Source organism: Telopea speciosissima, chromosome 6 (assembly GCF_018873765.1).
Source record: "Telopea speciosissima isolate NSW1024214 ecotype Mountain lineage chromosome 6, Tspe_v1, whole genome shotgun sequence".
Taxonomy (NCBI): domain Eukaryota; kingdom Viridiplantae; phylum Streptophyta; class Magnoliopsida; order Proteales; family Proteaceae; genus Telopea; species Telopea speciosissima.
The window spans coordinates 66,380,145-66,403,561 of NC_057921.1; the positions used below are offsets into that span (position 1 = coordinate 66,380,145).

The following is a 23,417-nucleotide window of genomic DNA, read 5'->3' on the forward strand; positions in this document are numbered from 1 at the left end:
ACACGATGCCGGTTCCCTCAACTCGCCCTCTGCTCTTCAGACCTCCTCCTCCTCTTTGAATTGAGAGTTTCCAGATTCCAAGACTCCAGATCGAATCAATTCTCTGGTCCTCTCTATTTCCCTTTTATTTTCTCAAATTCCTTTTGAAATACTATTTTTCTCATTCACTTGACAAATTAAAGGATCTCTTTAACTGACATCTCAACATCTGTATTTAAACTTTTGGAGAATGAACGCCCATACGCTCAGAGACACAGGGGACCATCGCCTTTGGAAAGATGAAAATAATCAGGGGTGTGACAGTCATTTTGCACATTCTTGTGTCTGGATGGATGCAGAATTGGCGTATACTACATGCGCCATTGGGTGACATTCTCTTTCTCTTAAAATTTAACTATTTTTTTTTAAATTACCCTTTTACCTTATTTGCAAAAATTCTTTAAGTGGAAGGTATAAAAATATTTGTAAAAATATTTTGAAAATAACTTAATATTATGTCATTATCAAAGTACATAAGTGAAATTACAATATCTACCTCCATTGCAAAACAAAAAAAAGAACGAAGTTATACTAAAAGGATAAAAAAATAGGGAAAATTACACTCTCACCTCCTGAGATTTGTTAAATATTGAACGACCCCCTGTATTTTTTAATTATACAATCACACCTCTTGAGATTTGGTTAGTTGTTACAAACAGCCCCACTCCGTTATATCATAACCGTTAAGTGGTATAGTGTTGGTAATTCATGACTTAAAATGACTAAAATACTCTTAATTGTTCAATTTTTTTTTTTATTTAATTTTATCTAAAAATAAATTTAATAAATTTAATGGGACCCACCCATCACCATCCCTCGTTCTTCTTCTCTGCAACCCCACTAGCCCCACCACCTGAAAAGCTGAAACTTTGAAGAAGAAATGTGTTTTTCCTAAACACAGAGAAGCGTTCGGATGGTTAGGGTATTTATGCTTTCTGGAAATCGGAACAAAATTGAAGAATATGCTAATTCGATCATAGAAATCAAAAGGGCGGCATAAATTTGATGCCTGTGATTACCTTTTGAGGTGGACCGTACATACGTGAGGCGTACAAAGAACTTCGTTGCTTATCCTCTCTTTCTTCCTATAATTTCAATCATTTAAGAGCTCTCTCTCTCTATTTGCAGACATTGTTTCTACTCTCAATTGACTAACCTCTTTCTGCAAAAGCGAAATCCACCAGAAAATGGTCTCTTTCCTTCGATTTGTAGTAACGAATGACAACATTGTTATCAGTTACCGATATCTCTATCTGATGATCTGATCAAAATTTTAGGAGAAGTCCGTCTAATTGGACTCGGTAGGTTTTTAATGGTCTTCTATGTTTCTCTTATTCTTCTTTTTTGCTTTTCTTTGATTTTGATTCAGTTTTCTGTGATGACTATCTATTTCTGATACGAATTGTTGTGAAGTATGTTCTTCAGTCAACAATGGAGGGTTTCTTTTCTTTCCGTAAAAATGAATAATTTTGGAGGTAGGAGGTGGGAGGTTAGGCCCTGTGGTATTGGTAATCTCTAGAACCTGCTCCCTCTCTCTCTCTCTCTGTGATGTGAAAAGAGAACAGAAGAGAAAGTGGGAAAGTGGAAGCTTTGGAATTGGAAAGTTATAAATGGGACTGCAACTCTGCATCTGCTCTCGTCTTCGTGCCCTTTTCCTTCAGAGAGCTCCTCCCTCGCAGATTGCCGGAGAGGACAGTGGAGTTGCCGAAGAGGACAGTGGAAGTTGCCGGAGAAGAAAGAGGATTTTGTAACATAAGGGTTAAAGGGTAAAATTGAAATTGTCCACTGAGTATTAACATGATATTAGAAGAGGGTAAAATTGGTATTTAAAATGTATTATTTAACACTGTTTACTCACCATACACTTAGGGGGTGTGATTGTATAATTTAAAAACATAGGGGGTCACTCTGTATTTAATACAAACCCCAGAAAATGACAATGTAATTTACCCAAAATGATTACAAATCATTTGACATCTTAAGGTGTGTCAATAAAAAAATCCCTAGGTGAAAAATACACTACCCAGTCGCGTGGTCAGCGTGCCTCATGTGCCCCCATGAAAAGGTAGTCTCGTGCATTCCCCCATTGGTGAGTATGCATATGCAGGCTCTAGAGTTCTGGGAAGCATTTTTTTGTCCATATTTCTATTTGTTTATATTGACATCTTAAAAGCTAAATCATGCAGTAATATATTTAATGAAGAAAAAGAAAATAAACCCACATGTTTAATGAGGAAAGATCGACAAGATAAAAGAAACCCACCCAAATGTTTAATGAGAAGAGAAAAGACTGAGAGTAAAGTATACGCTCATGACATGTACTTCCTTTTCCTCAATTTCCACCTCTTTTTTTCTTGATATTTTGAAATACCAAAATTACCTTTTGTGTATTTTTTTTTTTGGGACCAAAATTATCGTATTCCCTCATGAATCACTAAAAAAAAAAATTCTTATACAGGATGTTTGAGCCCAATGTAAATCACCTTAAAATATTATGCCCCCACTTTGTATAAATTTTTTAATTGAAAATCTTCGACAAGGCAAAGAAATTAAAGAATGCACATAGTCTCAGGATATCAGTAGGGATGTAAACAGATCGGATTCAGCTCGGATAGTGCTATATCCGCATCCGCATCTGCATCCAATTAGCTTTTGAATTCAAATAGTGCTAAACGAATACGGACACGGATACGGATCGAATATTTTATCCGTTTACATATAAATATAACTTTTCGGATAACTGTAGCTTATCCGTATCCGTATCCGTTTAGCTTTCAAACGGGTTCGGATAGTGCTAAACAGATACGGACACGAATATGGATTTCGGCTAATCATTTACATCCCTAGACATCAGTGCTATTGCCCTCTTTCCTCACATGAGTTATTTCATTATAAATTTTTTTCACAAATATATTAATCTTATGTGGATGATACTCTTCTCTACTCTACACCAAAAGAGTGTTGCGTGAGAGATTACCCTACCCTTGCGTCATGGAAAACCTCTCCCAAAACTAAAACCAAATAAAGAAGAAGAAGGAAAAAATAAAGAGATTGTGTTACCATGACCTACCAAACCCTCATCTAGGCTTCAACTGTCAACATCATTGTTGTTCCCCGATCAACACTCTCAAAGTCTCCAAGGAGGTTGAGTAGACTTTCCACCAAAAATAATCCTTTTAACACGCATTCGTGATACGTTGAGGAAAGTAGCAATTCGTCATAGATAGTTAAAATACGTTTTAGGTGTTTATTTTTTTCTTAATTGGTCCCACAATTTATATGTAAATATTGTCGTTTTTTTGTCTAGTATTTTTAAATCTAAAAATTTTAAAACCCATACCATATATTTTCTTCTGTTTTTTGGCTCTTTAAAATTTTTTGACCGTACTATTCAAATTTTGTGTCATTTTAAGCACAAGTTATTTTATGGTTCCTGTTTTAAAATTAACTAAGATCAGAACTCAAGTGAATTAATTGTAGATTTTGTAGTTCTAGCTCTGTTTGGAATTTAATAAGATGTTAACGTAGGCTCATTCAAAACAATCTCTTATATTTTCGGGAGAATTGAATCTCCTCCTCTTCCAATTGATTTTTATTTCGGAACGCTTTGATAGATGTGCGTCTATTTGTTGTTCTTTGCATGTCTATTCTCCTCAATTTGGAAAGGTCTGCACCCCCCCCCCTTTGAAGAGGAATGAAGATGCGTTAAGACTAATTGGAACAAAAAACACATGTTGTGATTATGTGGGCGAGCTTGTTTTCGGTGTTGGATCTTGCTTGGGATCTTCCTATCCATTTCAATGCGAAGAGGAATATTCCTTGTGGTTTTTATTTTTTAGGGCAGTCTCTTTGAGTCTGTGCTCATTGAATATATCTATTTAAATAATTAAGAGAAAAAAAAACTGTAGATGGGTTTCATGCATCTTTTACTCACTCAGTCACCAACTGTCCCAGAAGGAAGACAACATTAATTAAAGCGTACCTGAATTGAGAGTGTTCTTGCTTTGAATGTGGCAATTGGCATGCAGTGATTATGGTTACGTAATTGATATTTAGATTTGAGAGACACAGGAGAGTTTATAGCTGTGAATCAAACACTAAAGTCTTCTTATGTCAACAAGACCCCAACAAATAAGTCAAGTGTAGTACACAAAATAGCGTGTCCACTACTCCACTCGAAGCTAGCTCAAGTTTTCGTATGACAACCATTTTCACACGGGCTTGAGTTGCACTGATGGAATCAAGAGTGGAACCCAGCTTTCGTGAATTCCATCTGTGTCTTAGGCTGTACAACAATGGTTCTCGTACGAGAACCTGAGCTGCACACGACTCCATGTACACCTAATTTCTTATTTATTTAATTTTTTCCAAATGAGTCTCTCTCTCTCTCTCTCTATTTCATTATTATGTTGTTTATGGATCTTTTGCCTGATCTCATGGTTAGATGGAAGTGCTATAAGTGCCCACACCGGCCAGATAGAATTAATTATGTCTATGCCCTTATATCTGAAATTGGTATATATCATCACTAGCTACAATTCATAACCCAACCTAGAAACCCATCTACTGGCATAACGTCCAATATTCCATCTGACCATTCATTATGCATTTGGTATGCATTGTAGGTTGATTTTGCGCATTCTCAGACGATAAAATCAATTATTTTTTATCATTTAAGAATGCGAAATCAACCTAGAATGCGACAGCCTCAGTGAAATATATTACATCAGCTGAGTCATTGCGCTCGTACATGTTTTGCAATACAGCCTGTAAATACTTCACCGGTATGAAAAATTCTTAATGTTAGTTGAGTCCCAGGTTCCCCAATAAATTGACCCGCAATAATCCCTAATGCTCTTGTCACGCATGAGGTTTTTTGTTTTCTTATGGTATTTTTTTTTTCTCTTCCTTAACCATGTTGATCTCTATATATATCTTGGATGCTTGGTCAAACCCCTTATGCCAAAGGCATAAAATAATTTGTACATATATATGAAAAAAAAGGCTGTTTGGTCATGCCCACTATACGGCTACACGTGGAAAAATGACCACCCTGTCCCTTTATTGGATGCCTGGGTATGCGATCGCACACGTAGTCCTAAAACTGTAGAGATGAATTTCATTCTATCTTTTTTTTCACTCATTTAGTCACACTCATCACTATCTTAGAAAGAAGAAGCCAAGAACAGGATCGTCAACATCAAGCCTACCTTAATTAATGTGGCAATTGGCATGCAGCGATTCTCTATTCTTGTTAGGGAAGGCGAGTTTCAATCCATTCTAACCGTTTTTATTGATTGCCTGAATTGGTTTGGTTATTTCCTACGTATTTTGATTTAGATATGATGAAGGAAAGAGACAAAAAATGAAAGATAGGAAGAAACAATTGACAGATTCTCTCTTTCGGTAAAGTCTTCTTAGGTCTTAATCAAAGAACCCCACTGTTTGAAAAGCTAGGGCGGCTATGAAAGCCAACCGCTCTCCACTATGAGATTCAATCTCTCTATGTGGCACTTTCACATAGAAGAATGGAAAAGGGTCACTTCACCAAGGCCTGTTTGTTCAAGCTGCTTGCTTGCATTTTATGGTAGAGCTTGTTGTATTGCATTGAAAAGTAAAGTGGGGAAACTTAAAAATACTCACATTATTCTCAATGTTATATAAAACTATGGGAAAAAGTTCTCGTCTGGGTGGTTTGGGGTGAGGCGAGACCTTAGTTTTGTCATTTCGATGGAGGCTTTGGCCCCCATCCAACGTCCAGTGTGGCCGTGCACCCATGCACAAAAACCCCTTTCCAATAAAGGTTTTCCATTTCAACCACTTCTTGGAAATTTTCTGATATGAAAATAAGGCACTGGTCTGTAGATTTTTAGAGGAAATTTGAATTGGAAAAAGTGATTCTCTTGAAATAGCAACTACATCTTAAAAAAAAGAGAAAAAAATTACACTGGTAGAGGGCCCCACGCAGCTGTTCAACAGAACTACTTGAACATGAACAGAAATCTTGGGGTGTTCAGGGCTTAGGGTTGTTGTTAGCTATTATCACAGTAGATTGATTGTATTCTTCCATCTCCTTTTTGTAAGCCTCCATTGCTTCTGCTGCTTTAACATTCCAAAGCTGTTTATCCGCTTCATTCAGCTCCTGTGTTACACAATCCACATTAATCAAGGAAAAATGCAGAATGTAAAACATGGAAAAAAACCATATCTAATCACATCTATATCCTGACACTATACCTTCCATTTTACTGAAATCAGAGTATTAAGAGTGGAGTAGCTGATGCCTGGTCTTTCCAGCAGAAGTTCCTTCCTCATTTCTTTGCTGTGGCCACAAAATGAAGTTAACAAGATACATACTTAAAAATTAAATTGACCTCTGTCAAAAAAAAATTTAAAAAAAAATACCTGAAAAGAAAGAATGAAGAAGCTGGCTTCTTTGGCCTTTTGGGGTCTGAATTCTGTTCTTCCTTCTGCTTCTTCTTCTTCAGGCGGTTCTCTTTTGTTTTCTGTCAATAAAAAGACCAACAATTGATCAGCCGGGAATCTTCATGAACAAAATTTCACAGATCATATATTATGAATAGACTGATGAAATAAACCTTGATTATATTTTCTGCCTTCTCTTTCTTTTTGAGCAATTGTAATGCCTCCTGTTTCTGAATTTTCATCTGCTCCTCCTCTTCCTTGTGAAGGCTTGCAGCTTCCTCATCCTTTGTCTGTTTGTATATCTCCATTTCCCTCAGATACTCTTCCTTCTGCTTTTTTGCCATCTGCCAGGTTCATAAATTTTTTTAAAAAAATATCATCTATCAAGGATGAGAAACAGGCTAAAACAAGTCATGGCAAATCGATCTCAAGGATGAAATTGAACCTCTTCATATGGTCCACGCTGTTCTTCTGCCATGTTCTTCCATTCCTCTCCTGCAAGCTTGGCAATCTGCCAAACATTAACAATGGCCATGAGGTCAGTGAAGAAAAACCCAAAAAAATGAATCTAACAGGAAGATGGGCTAGTCAAATACCTCCAAAATATTAATGTTATCTTGAAGCAGGGCAGCACGTCGCTCCTTTGAGAATAGGAAGAAAGCTGATAGAGGCTGCTTTGGCTTAAGAGGGTCCTTTTCTTTCCTGCTGATGGGTAGAAAGGAAATTGTAAGCAAATATCTTACCATATAGGAAAGAGCAAAGATAGGAGTCATTGATCTATCAGGGTTTACCTTGTCTTCTTGGTCTCTTTTTCTACTTCCTGTTGCACAAATTTAGAATGCGTTCAGTTTTTCGGAAGCTATCACAAACGGTGCATCATACAATCCAGGTTTGGCTTACTCTAACCTGTTTGAACTGGAGATACTGTTCAAGTAACTCCATTGCTGTCTTCTGCTTCTGTTCCTCCTCAAAAAGCTTCATTGCTTCATTTTCACGCTTCTCTTTTCCAATGATCTGTAGGTATGCTTCTTTGTCAGCCTGGTATTTTTCCTCGTAGGGCTTCTTCTCTTCTGGGCTGAGGTTCTTCCATTTCGATCCCAATATGTTTGAGATTTCTTTGAACTCTGACTGTGGGTTCTCTTTCTTTACCTGTATCAACATCCCCGGAGAACAATTTCAGGAGAAATCAAGCAGGAAATTGCTAAATATGTGAAGCTATTTCTTCCCCGTGTTTACCTCGTTCCATTGGTCTCTGCACCAGAGGACATAAGCTGGAGATGGCTTTTTGATGGCTGGGCCCGCCTTCTTCTTTCTCTTAACGTTCTTTTCTTGCTCCTTTTCTCTCAGAGATTGAACCAGGGGAAAGCTCTACATGAAATAAACAGAGAGAGGAGTAAAGATCAAATCAGAAATCAAGATCAAGTGGAAATAAACCCCAAAAAATAAAAATGGGAATAAACAGGACGTACCACGGTGGGTTTGAACTCCTTCAATTTCTGCATCTTCTTCAACTCCAACTGCAGCTTCTCCTGCTCTCTTCCACGGTTTTCAAGTTCTTCCTCTTTCTGCTTCAACATCTCGTCTCTGACCTTCAAGAGCTCTTCAGTCTTTTCCTTCTCAAGGCGCATCTGCTCAAGCTTTCCTTGAATTTCTTGCAACTCCTTCTCAAATGATTGCTTGGATTCCTTCGCCTTCTTGGTTTGCTTGCGCGATCGAGGCTGAGACAAGTGTGCACTGTTCTCTTTACCGTCATCATCTACGACTGATGGCAAAGGAGAAGCAGAGGGTTGAGAAATCTTTCCGGCCAAGATGTTTGTCTCATTAGCCGTTTGGTTTTTGGGCTTCAAAGCCCTTTTGCTCCTTACTTTCTTTCCATGGACAGGGTTGAGATCAACGGTCATCTCAGTCAACGTATCTGCCATTGCAGCTGCGCGAGAGGGAGAGCGCGCGGGGTTGGGAGAGCGTGCAGGAGAAAGGTGAAATGGAAAGAGAAACGGGAGATCTCACGCTTTATAGAGGGAAATGGGCACTTAACGGTCATAAATTTTGAATTCGAAATGCATCTGGGAAGTTGACCGTTTAATAGTACATGGCCCTTGTTTGAAATTCGAATACACCACCAGTTTCCAATTAAAATAGTTTTCCAATTAAAATAGTTATGTAATAGGCTCGGTATCAGACAGACTCATGGAATCAGTGGGGAATCAGCCAGATTCCACCTGAACCATAGAAACCCTGTATAGATTGCCTACTCCAGAACGAGGGCAGGAATCAGGATCGGGCTCAGTTGATTTCGATTCGGTAAGCCTATTCACGCAATCCGATTCCAAATTTAAAATTGGACAAAAGATCTCTACTTGGTTGCATAGTCTCTACACAAATATCTGGGCCAATGGGTGAACACGCCTGGGTATCTACCCAAAGGGCAGAGGTGTCATCTCACGGTGCCCTCTCACAGTGCCCTGTAAGAAGGCGTAGGAAACACCACCAAGTAGAGATCTTTTTCCCTTTAATATTTGTGGTAGAGATAGAGTGCGGATCATGTCCTCGTACAAGTACCGTTGAAAGCCACAATTCCAATGCAAACGCCCCTTGTTTTAAGAATTGGGGTCTTTTTTCTTGTTCCCCCATCTAATAGAATAGTTTCTGCGATGCACAAATTGAAAGACACCCCAAAACCAGGCAAAGATCTAATACAAGAACAGCTCCTTAAGCTTGCTCCAGACAAACAAACAAGCCCACAAAATAAGAATACAAAATTTGCAGGGAATAGACCTTCCTTCCCACCCCAATTGACAATAATACAAAGCACAGACGATGCAGAGAGGGACGGGGAAAGAATGCTTGGAAAAGGTATTCACAGCATATGTGCATTCCACCTCTGCCAACTCATTGATGAAAACATCAGCGGAATCTGAAAATCTAGAAAACCTGAAGTTGCCAAAGCCTGAACATAAATTTCCATAATTGATGATCTGAAGCTAACACCTTCAATTGTTGACCACCAATTCCATCAGCAGATCATTCCAGGCATCTATGGGCCCAGGCAAGCACCAATGCAGGCAGTCCTTGATAACTTGTGTGTTTTTGCCATCCGCAAATGGATGTGGGTTTCTGTAGGGCCCTGGATGCCCATCAGGCCTGAGCAAAGAAAGCGGGGCAGTGTCCATAAGCTTTAGTTTCAATTTCTTGTCGGATCCCAAGGCTGCTGCTGCCTTCTCATACTCCTCCAACTCAATGTTGCGAAGCAAAATGTCTAAATCCTTCATATCAATCTCACCTTCTTTAAAAGGTTCCGTCCTATTGCAAGTCCCTCCACTGAACCATTCCCCATTCTCAAAGTGGTCTGGGGTGCTGGTCCTGAACATGACCAATCCCTTATGATTCGATGTTACAATGAAGTTAAGCACCAGCTGAAGAGTTTTGCGATATACATACTCAACCCCCATCTCTGTCAAGTTCTTCCCAGGACAGTGGTGGCAGCCAACAATTGTGTTGTTCTCATGGTAGATTGCATATTTGAGAATCCATTTGCCTCCAGAGATGACCATATAGTCAAAGCTCTGATATTGGTCTATCCATTTTTTATCTAGTTTATCAAGATAAAGCTGGATCTCAGATGATGCCACACCATCTTTGTCTTCAAATATATCGGCTTGTACAAGAAATGGGGACCATATCACTGAGAGGGTGAAATTGTAGGAGGGGAAGTGCCACCTTTTGGATTTGCACTCCTTGTCTTGGTAGGTTTCAACTGCTTTCTCTACCTGTACCACATGAAAACCCAGCATGATAAATAACCCTATCCCCTCCCCTCTCCACCAAAAAAAATATATTATTTTTCCTTCATTAAGTATATCATTGATCATCAATTACTCAATTTTACATGGCAAGAAGCAAACATTCAGTATTAAGATAGTAAAAGCACTAAAGGATGGTGACTATTACAACCTAGGGTAAACCTCGAGTTTCATCATGTCTTAAATAATTACAGCCATCTTTCAGAAGAAGTCTTATAAGTAATCCGGCGGAAGGCTAGCATCTAAAGTCATGATGTAGTTAAACTAGTTTTCTCAAAAATGTAAAATTTGTTGAAGGAAGCAAAGGAAGAACCACAGACCCATTGTGCATAATTCGACGTAGGCGTATGACCCAAACTAAAAGGGAAACACCCTGGGTAATAGAATATTATGATGGAGTTGGTGAAGAAAGAATCAGTAAAAACCCGTACATAATATTTAACAAGCATTATGCCTCCCGCCTAGGCGACCAAGGAGCCTGGACGCCTTGATAACTATGGGATGATGATTATCACAACCTAGGATAAACCCTCGAGTTTAACAAGTTTTCTCAAAACTGTAAATTTTGTTGAAGGAAGCAAAGGAAGAACCACAGACCTATTGTGCATAATTCGAAGTAGGTGTATGACCCAAACTATAAGAGAAACACCCTGGGTAATAGAATATTATGATGGAGTCGGTGAAGAAAGAATCAGTAAAAACCCCTACATAATATTTAACAAGCATTATGCCAGACTATTGACCAGTTTTTTATGACACCAATGGTTGTCCATTATTTATCTTGGGTGGTTTTAGCCAGACTAAGTGGTTAGAACTAGGCATGTTTCCTCTTGTCGTTTCCCCCCTATTTTCCTTCAAGTGTATATAATCAGTTGTTGTAGGATGGCTTTGGATGCAGCAGTGGTTTGACAGAGATAGAGAAAACCATACTTGGTCATCATGATCCTCAGTCACTGGCCATCTGGCAGCAAATCGAAGGCACACAAATCATAATACCTAGCAGACCATTTGTAGACTTCGAGGTTGCATGTCAGGATATGTGGTGCCAGGGAACCAACCATTTGTAGCACTGGTTCCCACTCTTGCTTGAATTATTTTAAAAGAAAAAAGTTAAATAAAAAATGACGGTAAAAAGAAAATGCAGGGGGATAGAACAAACCCAGATTCAACTCACCATGTTCTCTCTTGATTGAATTATTTTCATTTTTTTTTTTTTTTTTTTTTTTTGAGAATTCCATTACTATTACTTGTTTTAGTAGATTATCCCCCCCCCATACATTGACATAAATGCCCTTGTAATCCCCATCCAACCGATGAAATGGACAATAGCACAATCCCACGTTGTTACTACAGGTCGAATTGTAGGGGAGGGTGGGGGTGGGCAAATCATCATATCATGTTATCATGCAATAAGAAATGAACAGCAGGAAAATGTTTCAATCCAAAAAGCAGATAACCAAGACAAAAATACAAAGCTGAAGGTGATATTGTGAAAATAGCAAGAATAATAAGAATAATCCTTCAAATAATGGTTAGATTCTAAGCTCTTAACAGAAATAACATAATCGGTGCAGTAACAGCAGATGCAGAGATCTTTAAATATCAAATGCAGTCTAAAATTGCATTTGTGTATCTTTAATCCGGAAATGCCCTCTGCCAACATGGAGGTGGGGAATCCCTCTCAGTAGGACTCTGTGTTTTTCTTTTTTCTATTTTTCTTTTTCTTTTTCTTTAAGAGAAGGGGGGAGGATATCAAATGCAGTTCATTAGCCAGCAGAGGTTGTAATTCCATTCTTCCTCCACCTCTCATTTCTCTGTAAGATTGTTCCCCTTTTTTCTTATCAACACTTTATACATAGCCATTTTTATTGAGAATGTTTTTCTGAGTTTTAGGTCCCACCTCACCTTTAAAAGAAAAAGAGCATGGAGCTTATGCAACTAAATATTTAGTACCAAGGATAAACGGTAACTGGATAAACAAGAAAGGGATTGCCCACACGGCAATGCTACCTCAGGGAGGAGACAAAACACAAATGCCACTGTAAGCAAATATCAATTGGAATAAGATTCAAACTAAGTGGGAGGGATCCCATCAGAAGACAACAGATGGACACATATTTCATCCTTTTGCTACAGAATGGATGATGCAGCATACTTTGGTTAAGTTACTTAGAGAATCCTTTGGGGTTGTAGAAAAAGGGGATCACAAATATTTTTGCTGAATCGGAAAAACCACTACCTACCATCAAAAGCATAAGATACTGAAAGATATTTGACAACAGCATAATTAGTTTCTTCAAGAGAGATGGAACATAAGTAGTCCCTGAGGAATTCCAAAGCTGACCTGTAATGATACTTAAAAGGTGAGACTGGATTTTGAAGGCATTTGAGTAAGACATAAAATAAGGATGCAAGGACAGGACACAGGATCTTAAGCACCTCAATGCAATCAGATGAAATTTCAAAAAAGGACTACAGAAATGCATCATTCTATTCAGTTCAAAGGTCTAACAATGCCAAAATACAATGGTTGAATTGTATCCTTCCATTACTAATCTACTGCCCATTTATGGTGGAGATCTAGTATCACTTTGTTCAGTTATTCAGCTAGCACATTGCTATCCCTCCATTTATGCTGGCCTCGTGATTCTATGAATTCCAGCACATTTAGTATGGGATGATATTGTGGAGGCTTCTACATTTTTCTCAGACTGGTCAGTTTCAAAAGAGAGAAATAAGCAAACCTCTGAAGACAAATTTGAAATAGCAGTAATGTTAGAAGCATATCCAATCTACTCTATTTTTAGGATCCATCTTTGTGGAGTTTACAGGTATCAATAGAGGAGTTCTTTAAGACGGATGTGCTGAGACTATCAGCATGAAGGGCTACTTTGTTTAGTTGTTCAAGCTCTCCTCTGTGACACATCCAGTGTACTTTTCCTTCTTTTCTCTTCATTTTGATAAAATCATTAACTTAATTATATAAAAAAAAATTCTTAGACTTTTGCTCTATGGCGAGTGACATTGTTTCTCCAATCTAAACATATTAGAGCATACCAAAGCAGAACACCATCCTTGACCCATAAAAAATTTAAAGCAAAATAAGAGAAAGAGCAACCGACTTCTTGATTCAAATCAAGTAAACCTTCACAAAATGAAAAATAGTAAGCCAATAATATACCTTCGAGAGAGTGCAGAGCAGGGATTGGACATAGTTGCGAGAAATTGAATCACCAATGATCGCCCATGATTTATGCCTCATCAGCTCAAGAAATCTCTCTGCACTAAAAGGAGGCAACTCGCAATCCCTTGGATTCCACCTCCAGTAAAGATACCCTGAATCAGGTCGCCCATTTCTCATGCAATTCTGATCAGCTTCGATGAATTGGCAGGTCTCATTAGTGTAAATCGGACCTGATGGGTTTGGGATCCAATCTCCAGTGAAAATATCACATTTTCCTGCAATGAAATTGGCGAATCTGAGACCAGTTTCTGAATAATTTAACATAAAAAAACAGATCATGAACACGAGCAACCATTGGAAATAAAGATAACCCATAGAACCATTCATCCAAAAAAAAAAAAGATAACCCATAGAACCGTTCGTGTTCCTCCAGAGAGGGGTTGGGATGAAAATGAAAAGAGAAGTAAAACAGAAACAGAGAAAATCGCAAAGGCCCAACTTTTGATTTGATTTAATTTGATTTCGAGTGTCTTATTACTTCAGCATTGAGTTCACCAGAGAGAAAATTCTTCGAAAACCTCAGATATGTCAGAATTACGTACCTTCGGAAGAAGGCATGTGATCTTCAATCTCCGGGGTAGGCACAGGAGCTGGCGTCTTGTCAGGAAAAGAAATCTCAGGAGCCACAGTTCTATCAAATAATAATGGTGTTTCAGAAACGGGTGAAAAGCCGATCGAATCAGAAAAGAAAAGGCGAAAAGCAAGACCAATAAGAAGGACTGAAACGGTGAGCTTCATAAATACATGGTTGTACTTGGGAAGGGACCGTGAGTTCCAACATAACCTCATCTTTCCCACCATTTGTTCTCAGCAGAGAATAGAAAGTCTGAAACAAGAGTAGACCATCAGAAACCTATCTGATTTTCCACCAGTCCACATGTGGGCTTTCGAGCTCAGTCACTACAATCCAAATCCAGAAAGAAAGAGGGAAAGAGAGAGTTACAAATGAAGAAAAAAAAAGGGGGGTGGGGTCTCCCCTCCCGGGAGACCTGTACAAACAGTGATTAAAGACGAAGGGAAACAAACAGTAACAGCGTTATAAGAGGATCATTCATGGATGCATTAAAAAAAAACTTTTTTATTTTTATTTTTATTTTGGTTTCTTGTAATCAAAATGATCAATCAAGAAGGGGGTGGTGATGGTGACAGTGTGAAGCCTGCAACGTCCTCAATTAACGCGTTGAAAGGATTCTGCCTCGTGTATCTGATAGAGAGGGTCGGTCGGAATCGGTTAAAGAATCGGAAATCTAAGCTATTTTATGGTGCAAAATCGCCAATTCAAAATGGTTTATAAAGAAAAGTGAAATTTTCAGCGACACCCCCTCTACTGGACCGTTACCTTAATGTCAGCCCACCAAGGACCAATATATCACTTTGAGAGCCCAAAAACTAACGGAAAAAACCATTTAACGGTTAATTAGTGACGTCAGCATGTTGGTTTTTTTTAAAGACAATTTTGCCCTTATTTTTATTCAATACTTTTATTTTTTTTATTCCTTTTTCTTTCCTTCTTCTCTTTCTGCTGTTTATTCCGACGCAACATATTGCCGCCGCCGCCGCCACCACCACCACCACCCCACCTCCAGCCCTCCTTCTCTTACTCACCTGCAACCCTGCCACCATCCTCTCCAGTCTCCCTCGCCCGACCACTATCTCAGCAATCCGCAGACCAAATCACGCCCCAAGTCGCTGCAATCGCATTCCCCCATCTGAAGAATTAAAAATTCTTCTTCTTCTGCTTAGAAAACCAGAAAACACAAGAAATTCTTCTTCTTCTGCTTAGAAAACCAGAAAACACAAGAAAAAAAGAAAAGAAAAGAAATTGGAGTTACAACTAGGAAAGTCAAAAACCCTAACCCTACAAATTAAATGAAGGGACCCGATTGGTCTCTCACATACCACTCATCTTGTAGCAAAGTCAAAAACCCTAACCCTATAAACTAAATGCTGAACCAGTGAAGAACACCAAACGCACAGGAGCTTACCTAGTTACCTGAATCAGAAGAGGAGTCATCTATTTCTACAATCCCACATGTTTCAAGCTTCCTCTTGGCCATATGTAGCTTCATAGCAGGACTCGAACACGAGAAACTGCGACGTCACCATAATAAAACAAACGCCACTCTCTCCTGTTTGCAGAAACTTTCTATTGCTGATGGCGGAACCCTAAAGCTCTTCGTCGTCTTCGTCAATCAAATCGTGGAGCTTTAGCGACCCGGAGATGAAGAGGAGAAAACGAGTCGCCAGGTACAAAATTTACGCCGTCGAAGGGAAGGTTAAAGAGTCCTTCAGAAAAGGCATTCGTTGGATCAAGAACAAGTGCTCCCAGATTGTTCATGGTTTGGAGAGAGAGAGAGAGAGAGAGAGAGAGAGAAAGAGAAAGAGAAGGAGGAGAGAGGTAGAACTTAGAAGAGGGAGGGAGAAACAACTTGTAGTTCGAAGAAGGCGTTGTTGACGATGACGATGCTAAGGAGAACCTGATTTTTTATTATTATAACGTATTTTCTCCATTGGGGATGGTGGCGGTTGCCAAACCTGTTCTCCGGTTAGTTGCAGGCTTGCAGCAGGTGGGCACAAGGGTGGGTTACCTGCGGATTGGATTGGATTTAATGGTTGGGATGCCTTTCATTTCATCCAACGGCCTAAAAGATGTTAGTGAATAAAGGATAGTTTAGTCATTTGCTTTCAACTCAATTAATCATTTTATATTTTTAGCATAAAGGGTAGTTTAGACATTTTATTTTTCCTCACATAATCCTCAGATATTTCCGTTAGTTTTTGGGTCGAAAGTGATATATTGGCCAGGCCTTGGCTGGCATTAAGATAACAGTCCTACAGAGGGGGTGTCGCTGAAATTTTCCCTAAAAAATGACTATGAAATTCCGATTCGGCTGTTCTTCCAACTTCCAATTCAGGATCTACGATTATGAACGGTGGAAATCAGAATCAACTATTCCCAATTCTTAAAACCAATGTATATGGACCCTAAAGATCCCTCGTCACCATGGATAGGGGTGTCAATTGGTCGTTCTGATTTTGATTAGATTTTTCTCAAACAGTATGTTAAACTGAAAAGCTAAATTATTAATTAATAATAGGGAGAATGTTACCTGTGCCTGCGTCCAGGCACATGGGCTTGCCACTCAGGGGCAGGGTGCCCATTGCACCCATCCCCATGTTCATAGGCGTAACCTGCGCTATGGCATAGAGAATAGCGCCCATTAAAAATAATGTCAAACATCTTTTTTGTGATAATAATAATTTATTTATTTTTATAATTTTTTTCAATTTGTATCTGTTTTGTTTGGTCCGATTCGCTTTCGATTGGTTATGACTCAATTTACATCCATTTTTTTTAGTAGAATTTACGCACGTTTCAAGAAACTTAAATTGATAAGGATTCAATTTGATTCGATGCGGTTTGTTCTTAATGGATTTCAACCAATCCAACCGGTTCGAATTGAAAAACAACACCCCTAATCATGGGTTCAGAGAAACTGGGTCTTTTTCTATAAGGTTCTCCTGGTGAGAATTTGTAACTTCAATTCCTATCTAATATAACGAATTTTTATCACCTCCAATTCGCTGCCCCCTCCAATCCCTCACATAGGAGCAAAAATGACCACCCTACCCCACCTTGGGCAATGTGTTTGGGTAGTGGGTAAGGTGGTCATTTCCACTCCTATATGAGGGATTGGAGGGAATTGGAGCAGACAGAATAAATGTGAAAAAAAAACTCATGAGAAGGATTTACGGCCTTACGCTAACATGAGGCCAATGGGAGCACACGCACAAGCATTCAAAGGGAAGAACCTGCTGGTCATTTCACTACCCCATGTGAGAGGACATCATTTTCTGTAGAGTAATGGAAAATGACAGACCTTAAAAGGTCATTTACACATTAATAAAATTGGATACAGACACTACAGCGCTTCAGCTGAGGCTGTAAAGAAGTTGAAAACAGGACATTGGGTAGGCTTAATGACAGTACTTCTATCCGTTAAAGCAACCCAACAAAACCAAAGAGATGCACAGGGTTATGAATTATGAACAAGATGATAGGAGTTAAGATCAGCCATTCTCTGAAAGAGATGGAACACCATAACCCAACAGAACCCATCGTCATGGAAACAATTTTACTTGTATCAGTGTATAGCACTTGGATCTTGATTCCTGCCCTGGCATTCTAAATCTCACTTTATTTTTCCTGCATCATCCTACAAAGGAAGCCAAAAAATTGTGAAGTTTGGGATCTTCAGATTGGGTAAATTTGAGCTCCAGTTTTCATACATGGAATCCCCCACCCAGCATAAGCACTTGAAGATGCAATTGGAGAAAAAGAATTGACTTAAAATCACAACTACAGTTACATATAAATAATAGAGTGAACCTATCTTTCTTTACTTCCACCCCCCCCCCCCTTACAAAAAACAAACAAAAAAACACTTTTTCCTGCAAAAGACAGAACCCATAAGAAGCAGCTAAGGCTACCAGATTTACAGAGTAAACGTATTTCAAACACATACAATCGGGCACACGATGAAGATGAAAGGTTGCTTCACCCCATCAATGAAAACACCAATGAAAACATCCCTAAATTGAGTTTGAAACAAACTGCTCAAACACCTACATCCAAAAAGACAAATTAGCTCCAAATTCTTCCTGATGGCACTGGCAGTTGAAGCCGTTATGCCCCACCCACATGGTTTTATACCTACCGAGCCACTCTTGGACCCCGCATGCCGAATCCATGCTTTGCCTTCTCGACTCTGTCCAAAAATTGCAATACAAATGCTTTAGGATGAATTTTTTTCTTCAATAAGATGATATCAACAATGAATTCGTTTTAAAGAATATTTTATAAGTTCCTAATTCTAGTTTGTGGGATACAATGGTAATTCAAAAACAATTAAAGGGAAAAGAGATGGATCACTGCTCCCATAGATTTTATGACAACCTGGTAAAAGGAAAAACCAAACAGAAATGATAATGAAAAAACAGCAAAACTATCCATGTTTTATTTTCCAATAATTAAGTGACCATTGAAATCTTAGATTTTCTTTATATTTTCCTCCACTAGAATAGGAATGCCTACTGTCAGACCTCTCCTGGATCCCTTGTGTTAATTATTGTGGTCAAATCAATACATAGGATGCTAAATTCACAAGGGCATACCCACCGCACGAGGCTCCCTCCACTGCAGGGTCTGGGAAGGTCATAATGTACGCAGCCTTACCCCCGCTTAGCGGAGAGACCGTTTCCCAACTCAAACCACAACCACCAAGTCACAATGGAGCAACCTTACCGTTGCACCAAGGCCCACCTTCTAAATTCATAAGGCCCTACATTTATACTTGCCAAGATGAGCCAATGAGTTTGAAACAGTAAAACTGGTGTGAATTATCAAAAGAAAAAACAAAATCAAATTTATGTGAAGGGTAGCACCCAAAAGAAAATTAATGTCAAGGGAGAAGATGCATGGATTCACGATATATATATATATATTTTTATCAAAATTCGGTATAGGTTTTTTTATATTAGAATTGATGTCAATGAGGAATCACAATATTAGAAGCCAAGAACCTGCCTAGAAACATGTGACGGCTATTAAAGGTACATCATTATATTTCAATGAAGAAAACATGGAATAGCCACAAGTTACTTTATAAGCTCAAATAGCATTTTAAATTTCCATAAAAAAACTAGGTGCTCTCAAGAAAAAAATGTCCCTACAGAACAAAGTAACAGCAAGACCTTGAAGCTAGGGATTGATATGATAATGATAACCTTAGTTGTCCAATCTTTAATTATTTTCCCATGGTACCAGAAAGAAAACTTGAAGGACATGGTTAAACTGATTTGGTCACAATAGGCCAAGAATTTCTCAAATGTGGAACCAATTAACCATCTGTCTACACAACCATGAAAATTTATACAGCATGAGCCTTCTAATTCTCAATCTTTGATGCCCAATAAAAGTACTACAATAACTAAATGAGCTAACAAAATGCTAATTCATGATTAAAAAACAAATAAAGGACATTCTTTGGAGGGTATTGGAACTTACGTCGGGGCAAGTTTACCAAGGCTATCAAGCTCTTCTCCAGAGTCCTCATCCACAACTCTCCCAGAAATCTCAACAATATAGGATTTATCTCTAGTGGTTGGGAGTCCCCTGCCAGCAAGTAAATCCAAATCTTTTTGATGAAGCTCTCTTCCATTCAAAAAAACCCTAGTATTTCCACCAGCACAGTTTTCGGGCATTGGATAGTTGAATTCTTCAATAAATGGCTGAGAAACAAAAAAAAAAAAAAAAAAATGCTTGGTCAATATAATCAGCAACAATACCTCAATAACGAAATACTGGATGTTACAAATATATGCCTACGGATTGCTCCATCTTACAGGTATAATGCCAAGACAAGGCTGACCCATCACACCCCAAAATCCAGCTCGGAAGTCATACCTGTTTCAAGACAGATGAAAGAGCAAAAGAGAATGACTACCCTTCACAGGAAATAGAAAATATAACTCTAATGAACAAACTTGCAACATAAAAAAATTACAAAAAAAATTTAAATTTTGAAGATCATTGTAAAGATTATCTCAGAACTTTAATTAATATGCTAATATTTAATGGTGTACTTGTTGTCACCACATTGGTGGTTTTTTTTTTTTTTTCTTTTTTTTGGTAACCATGTATCACCTCAAACTAAGCAGTATGCCAAATTCTCCTGAAAAAAATTTGCTGTGTTCAAGTTTGCTGGGTATAATCCAGTACCCTTTACAAGAAGAAAAAGTTGCAAACGCATTTTGCGTTGCCAGTCCCAAGCCCAGGTATCACAAAACCCCACAGCCAATCATATTTGCATGAATCCCATCTGTTTTGAATGGCGAAACAGGATTTGTGTAGCCATCCCCATTTGGTTGGGATGGCTTCATTTAGATGATTTGTTCTCTCATTACAATAAAGCCGCAGGTTACTACTTTTTCTTCTCCTTTTCTCCTCTGAAGGTAGTGTTACTTACCATGACAGATACACACATACACATCCAAAGGTTTCTTTTATTAGCCTGTTATCAGCATAAAATAATATAAGACTGTTCATACCACCTATACAATGCAAGAATGTAAGATAAGAATGCAATTAAACTGGAATGTGTTAGTATAGTATGCTTACCAGAATTGTCCAGGATGAACAGGTCCAGCTAGCTTTTCAGCCTTCCTGACTAACCGATCTGGAATAGGATGTCCATTAATAGACACATTATTAGCTTTGTCATTCTCGACTGATTTATTAGATTTCGATGATTCCCTGTAGCTCTTCTTAATAATGCTGGCAAAGAATGATTCAAGAGCCTTGCTGATCCCCGGTTGATCTTCCTCTTTGTTTGCCTCCCCAGAATCCTGAGACGTCACAGTATTTGAAAACTCATTGAATGAAACCTCCATCTCAGTAGCTACTGATGCATCTTTCAAAGAATCTTGCCTAACCATGTTCTCCTGACTCAAACGTTTACTCCTGCTCCCCTTTTCTAATTTGCTCACCACATGATCAGAAGACAGATGATCAGGTTGCCCCTGAAGGGGTGATCCCGGAACTGGAGGAGTCACATTTTCTCTCAAAGGCAAGTCTGCTGTGTTGGACATCTCTCTCCTAGTAATTACACTATCTGAGCTCTCATCATCAGAGGGACTTGAGGATGAAGAAAGCTGACCATGCACCTTCCCAGACTCGCTTAAGTTCAACCTCTGGTCTTCTGCCAATAAATCATGCTCAGGATCTGTAAACTTAAAGTAATGTGAGTTATCAAAGTCATCAGCGTAGGAGTTCACACTAGTCTCATTTGTGTAACCATTATTAGACGTAGGGCCTTCTTTCACTTCCTCACTAGAACCACCATGCACCTCTGGAGGAGTTTGTTTGGTTTCAGCAGGAACAGAAACAAGCAGCCTTTTGTTCTCAACCACAATTGGGTTTACAGTAGAGCAGGAACCACACCGAACTTTCCATTCATTCCTCTCCATTAAAAGAAGTTTCTTAGGTAGTCGCAGCAACTCAAAGCAATTGTGGCATGTTATAAATGGTGCACCACCAGCTATGGGTCGGAAACGGCGTCCATTCCAATTTGCTAGCACCATCCTTTGTGGGCGACCTCGATTAAAACCACCCATGTCAGAATCAAGTAGAATCGGCCTTCTTGCATGGTCATCTGGTTCGTGAGAATACACAGGAGGATTGAAAACTCTAGGATTATAACCCAGTGAACCAAATGGAACAGAAGTTTCAAGATGGTTGACAATGGAACAGGTTGGAACATCTGGGTACCTCCTATTGCTGAAAACAGGAGGGTGGATTTGCCCAGGTACTTGCCAATGTTTGTTGTAGCAATGAAAGCAAGAGCATGCAGTCTGATCAAAGAGGGAATTATGCGGATACAGTGCCATGGGATCCGAATCAACATCCACATGGTGCCGAGAAAAGTATTCATGAGATGACCTTTGAGAGTATTTGAAGGCAGGTTGATGAGGAGCTCTCCTGAGCACTTGGGGTCCAAATGGATCACCGAAACCAGGAATCTCATTTGGGGTGTGCAACGGAGGATGGAAATTCTGCTGCATATCTACATGATGCCTATTCATCAAAGGAATAGGTTCATGTCCATGATTTTGGTAAGGTGGCCTGGGGATGTGTTTATCTGGAGCAAAAGATGCCACGGAAGCTCTACTTGGTCCCGGCAGGCCCTCTGGAGGCCAGGTACCATGACCGCCGTAAGGATCTGGAGGAGGAGGAGGAGGAAGAGGAACCATTCTCCTAGCTACAGGTACCCTTTCTTTTGGTTTCTCCGCTATATCACAAGATCTACTAAGTTGATCTTTCAGCTCATCCAGTTTTCTCAGAAGCTCTGCTCGATCTTGCTCAAGGTACTCGACTCTACTGGGTCCATCGAGGTTGCTCTGGTTCTTTACTGGCTCGCCATAGCCATAAGACGAACCCCGGTGGTAGTTTGATGGGCCTTCGTTAGGATACTGCAGAGTTGGAAATCTAACATCTTCAACCAAGGGTCTATGGGTTCTCCGAGATGCCAACGACCCCTTCATCTCACTGCTCCAATTATCAGGAATTTGCCCGGGCCCCCAAGGCCTGCTCCCACTTGCAGTTTTAAATTTAACTTCACCAACCTCTTTCCCCATTAGGGCTTTAGCCAATTCGACCTTGTTCAAATTCATTTCTTCTAACACCTCGACCCAGTCCTCGGCCGGAGCTTTGGAGGCATACCTATACTTAGGTTCCTTATCAACCATGGTTTCAACCCTTCCTCCATGATTATCACTCTCAATATCCCTATTTTCAGGCCCGGAAGAAGAAGTATAATTCGAGCTAGCTGCTCTTTCAGACAAGGCTACGGGCCTTCTCCTCCTGCGTTCCAGTTCAGGGCCATCGCTCTCCCTATCCAACCCTGAAGCATCACTCAAATTAATTTTCCCTTGGTCAAAAACTCGCTCCTTTTCCCCAGAATTTCCTCTAGGTCTATTCCTCTCTTCATCAGATTTTTCCGATGAGGTATCAGAGGCGGAAGTTCGTTTTTTCGCTGTACAGTAGAAAACCAGAACTCTCCTCTTAATATAATGACAATGAAAAGGCGCAAAAGAGAACATAGCGAAACAGTAAAAAAGGAGAAAATAAATAATACAAGAAGAAAAAGGGAAAATGGATAGGTTGCACACCTCGAAGAACAGCACCACATCCACCGCATTGGTAGACAGTAAAATCAGGGAGCTCTGTTAACAGATTCTCGCACTTAGGGCAACGAACAACTCGGACTTTCGTTTCCTCTGCCATGTCCAATCATCCAAAGAAAGAGAAACACAGACAGACAGACAAGTAGCAAAACTGCTCACACGAA

General features: G+C 39.3%; 3 protein-coding genes across 6 annotated transcripts; all 3 read right to left on the reverse strand.

Annotated features, from left to right (window-relative positions):
• Positions 1-6,004: 6,004 nt before the first annotated feature.
• LOC122663642 (high mobility group B protein 13-like) lies at positions 6,005-8,452 on the reverse strand. Of its 2 annotated transcripts, none has more exons than XM_043859247.1 (10): positions 7,935-8,452; positions 7,702-7,833; positions 7,372-7,614; positions 7,257-7,285; positions 7,062-7,167; positions 6,911-6,976; positions 6,639-6,809; positions 6,445-6,545; positions 6,277-6,361; positions 6,005-6,181 (listed from the first exon to the last, which is right to left on the reverse strand). In XM_043859247.1, the coding sequence occupies exons 1-10, from the start codon at positions 8,385-8,387 to the stop codon at positions 6,053-6,055; spliced, it is 1,515 nt and encodes a 504-aa protein (XP_043715182.1). In that variant the 5' UTR covers positions 8,388-8,452; the 3' UTR covers positions 6,005-6,052. The 2 variants fall into 2 exon arrangements, with proteins under 2 accessions (XP_043715182.1, XP_043715181.1); XM_043859246.1 differs by having other exon boundaries at positions 7,062-7,170.
• Positions 8,453-9,117: 665 nt separating this feature from the next.
• On the reverse strand, positions 9,118-14,347 carry LOC122665216 (protein trichome birefringence-like 25). Its single transcript, XM_043861307.1, has 3 exons — positions 14,052-14,347; positions 13,447-13,724; positions 9,118-10,232 (listed from the first exon to the last, which is right to left on the reverse strand). Exons 1-3 carry the CDS (start codon positions 14,308-14,310, stop codon positions 9,456-9,458), a joined length of 1,314 nt encoding a protein of 437 aa, XP_043717242.1. The 5' UTR covers positions 14,311-14,347; the 3' UTR covers positions 9,118-9,455.
• A 3,613-nt stretch (positions 14,348-17,960) lies between these two features.
• LOC122664928 lies at positions 17,961-23,417 on the reverse strand. 3 transcript variants are annotated; one of them, XM_043860966.1, is made up of 6 exons: positions 23,239-23,417; positions 20,690-23,102; positions 19,915-19,975; positions 19,577-19,800; positions 18,205-18,278; positions 17,961-18,167 (listed from the first exon to the last, which is right to left on the reverse strand). In XM_043860966.1, the coding sequence occupies exons 1-5, from the start codon at positions 23,351-23,353 to the stop codon at positions 18,224-18,226; spliced, it is 2,868 nt and encodes a 955-aa protein (XP_043716901.1). In that variant the 5' UTR covers positions 23,354-23,417; the 3' UTR covers positions 17,961-18,167; positions 18,205-18,223. The 3 variants fall into 3 exon arrangements, with proteins under 3 accessions (XP_043716901.1, XP_043716899.1, XP_043716900.1); XM_043860964.1 differs by lacking the exon at positions 18,205-18,278 and having other exon boundaries at positions 17,961-18,135; XM_043860965.1 differs by having other exon boundaries at positions 17,961-18,278.

Coding starts and splice junctions, on each gene's coding strand:
- LOC122663642 (XM_043859246.1), bottom strand. CDS start 8,387: ATGGCAGATACGTTGACTGAGATGACCGTTGATCTCAACCCTGTCCAT. Junction 6,810..6,910: donor AGCGTGGACCATATGAAGAG/GTTCAATTTCAT, acceptor TGAACCTGGCAG/ATGGCAAAAAAGCAGAAGGA. Junction 6,182..6,276: donor TGATTTCAGTAAAATGGAAG/GTATAGTGTCAG, acceptor TGTGTAACACAG/GAGCTGAATGAAGCGGATAA.
- LOC122665216 (XM_043861307.1), bottom strand. CDS start 14,310: ATGGTGGGAAAGATGAGGTTATGTTGGAACTCACGGTCCCTTCCCAAG. Junction 13,725..14,051: donor TCACATGCCTTCTTCCGAAG/GTACGTAATTCT, acceptor ATTTCATTGCAG/GAAAATGTGATATTTTCACT. Junction 10,233..13,446: donor TGCTCTGCACTCTCTCGAAG/GTATATTATTGG, acceptor CATGTGGTACAG/GTAGAGAAAGCAGTTGAAAC.
- LOC122664928 (XM_043860964.1), bottom strand. CDS start 23,353: ATGGCAGAGGAAACGAAAGTCCGAGTTGTTCGTTGCCCTAAGTGCGAG. Junction 19,976..20,689: donor GTTCATCCTGGACAATTCTG/GTAAGCATACTA, acceptor GTCTTGAAACAG/GTATGACTTCCGAGCTGGAT. Junction 19,801..19,914: donor CTTGTCTTGGCATTATACCT/GTAAGATGGAGC, acceptor TTTGTTTCTCAG/CCATTTATTGAAGAATTCAA.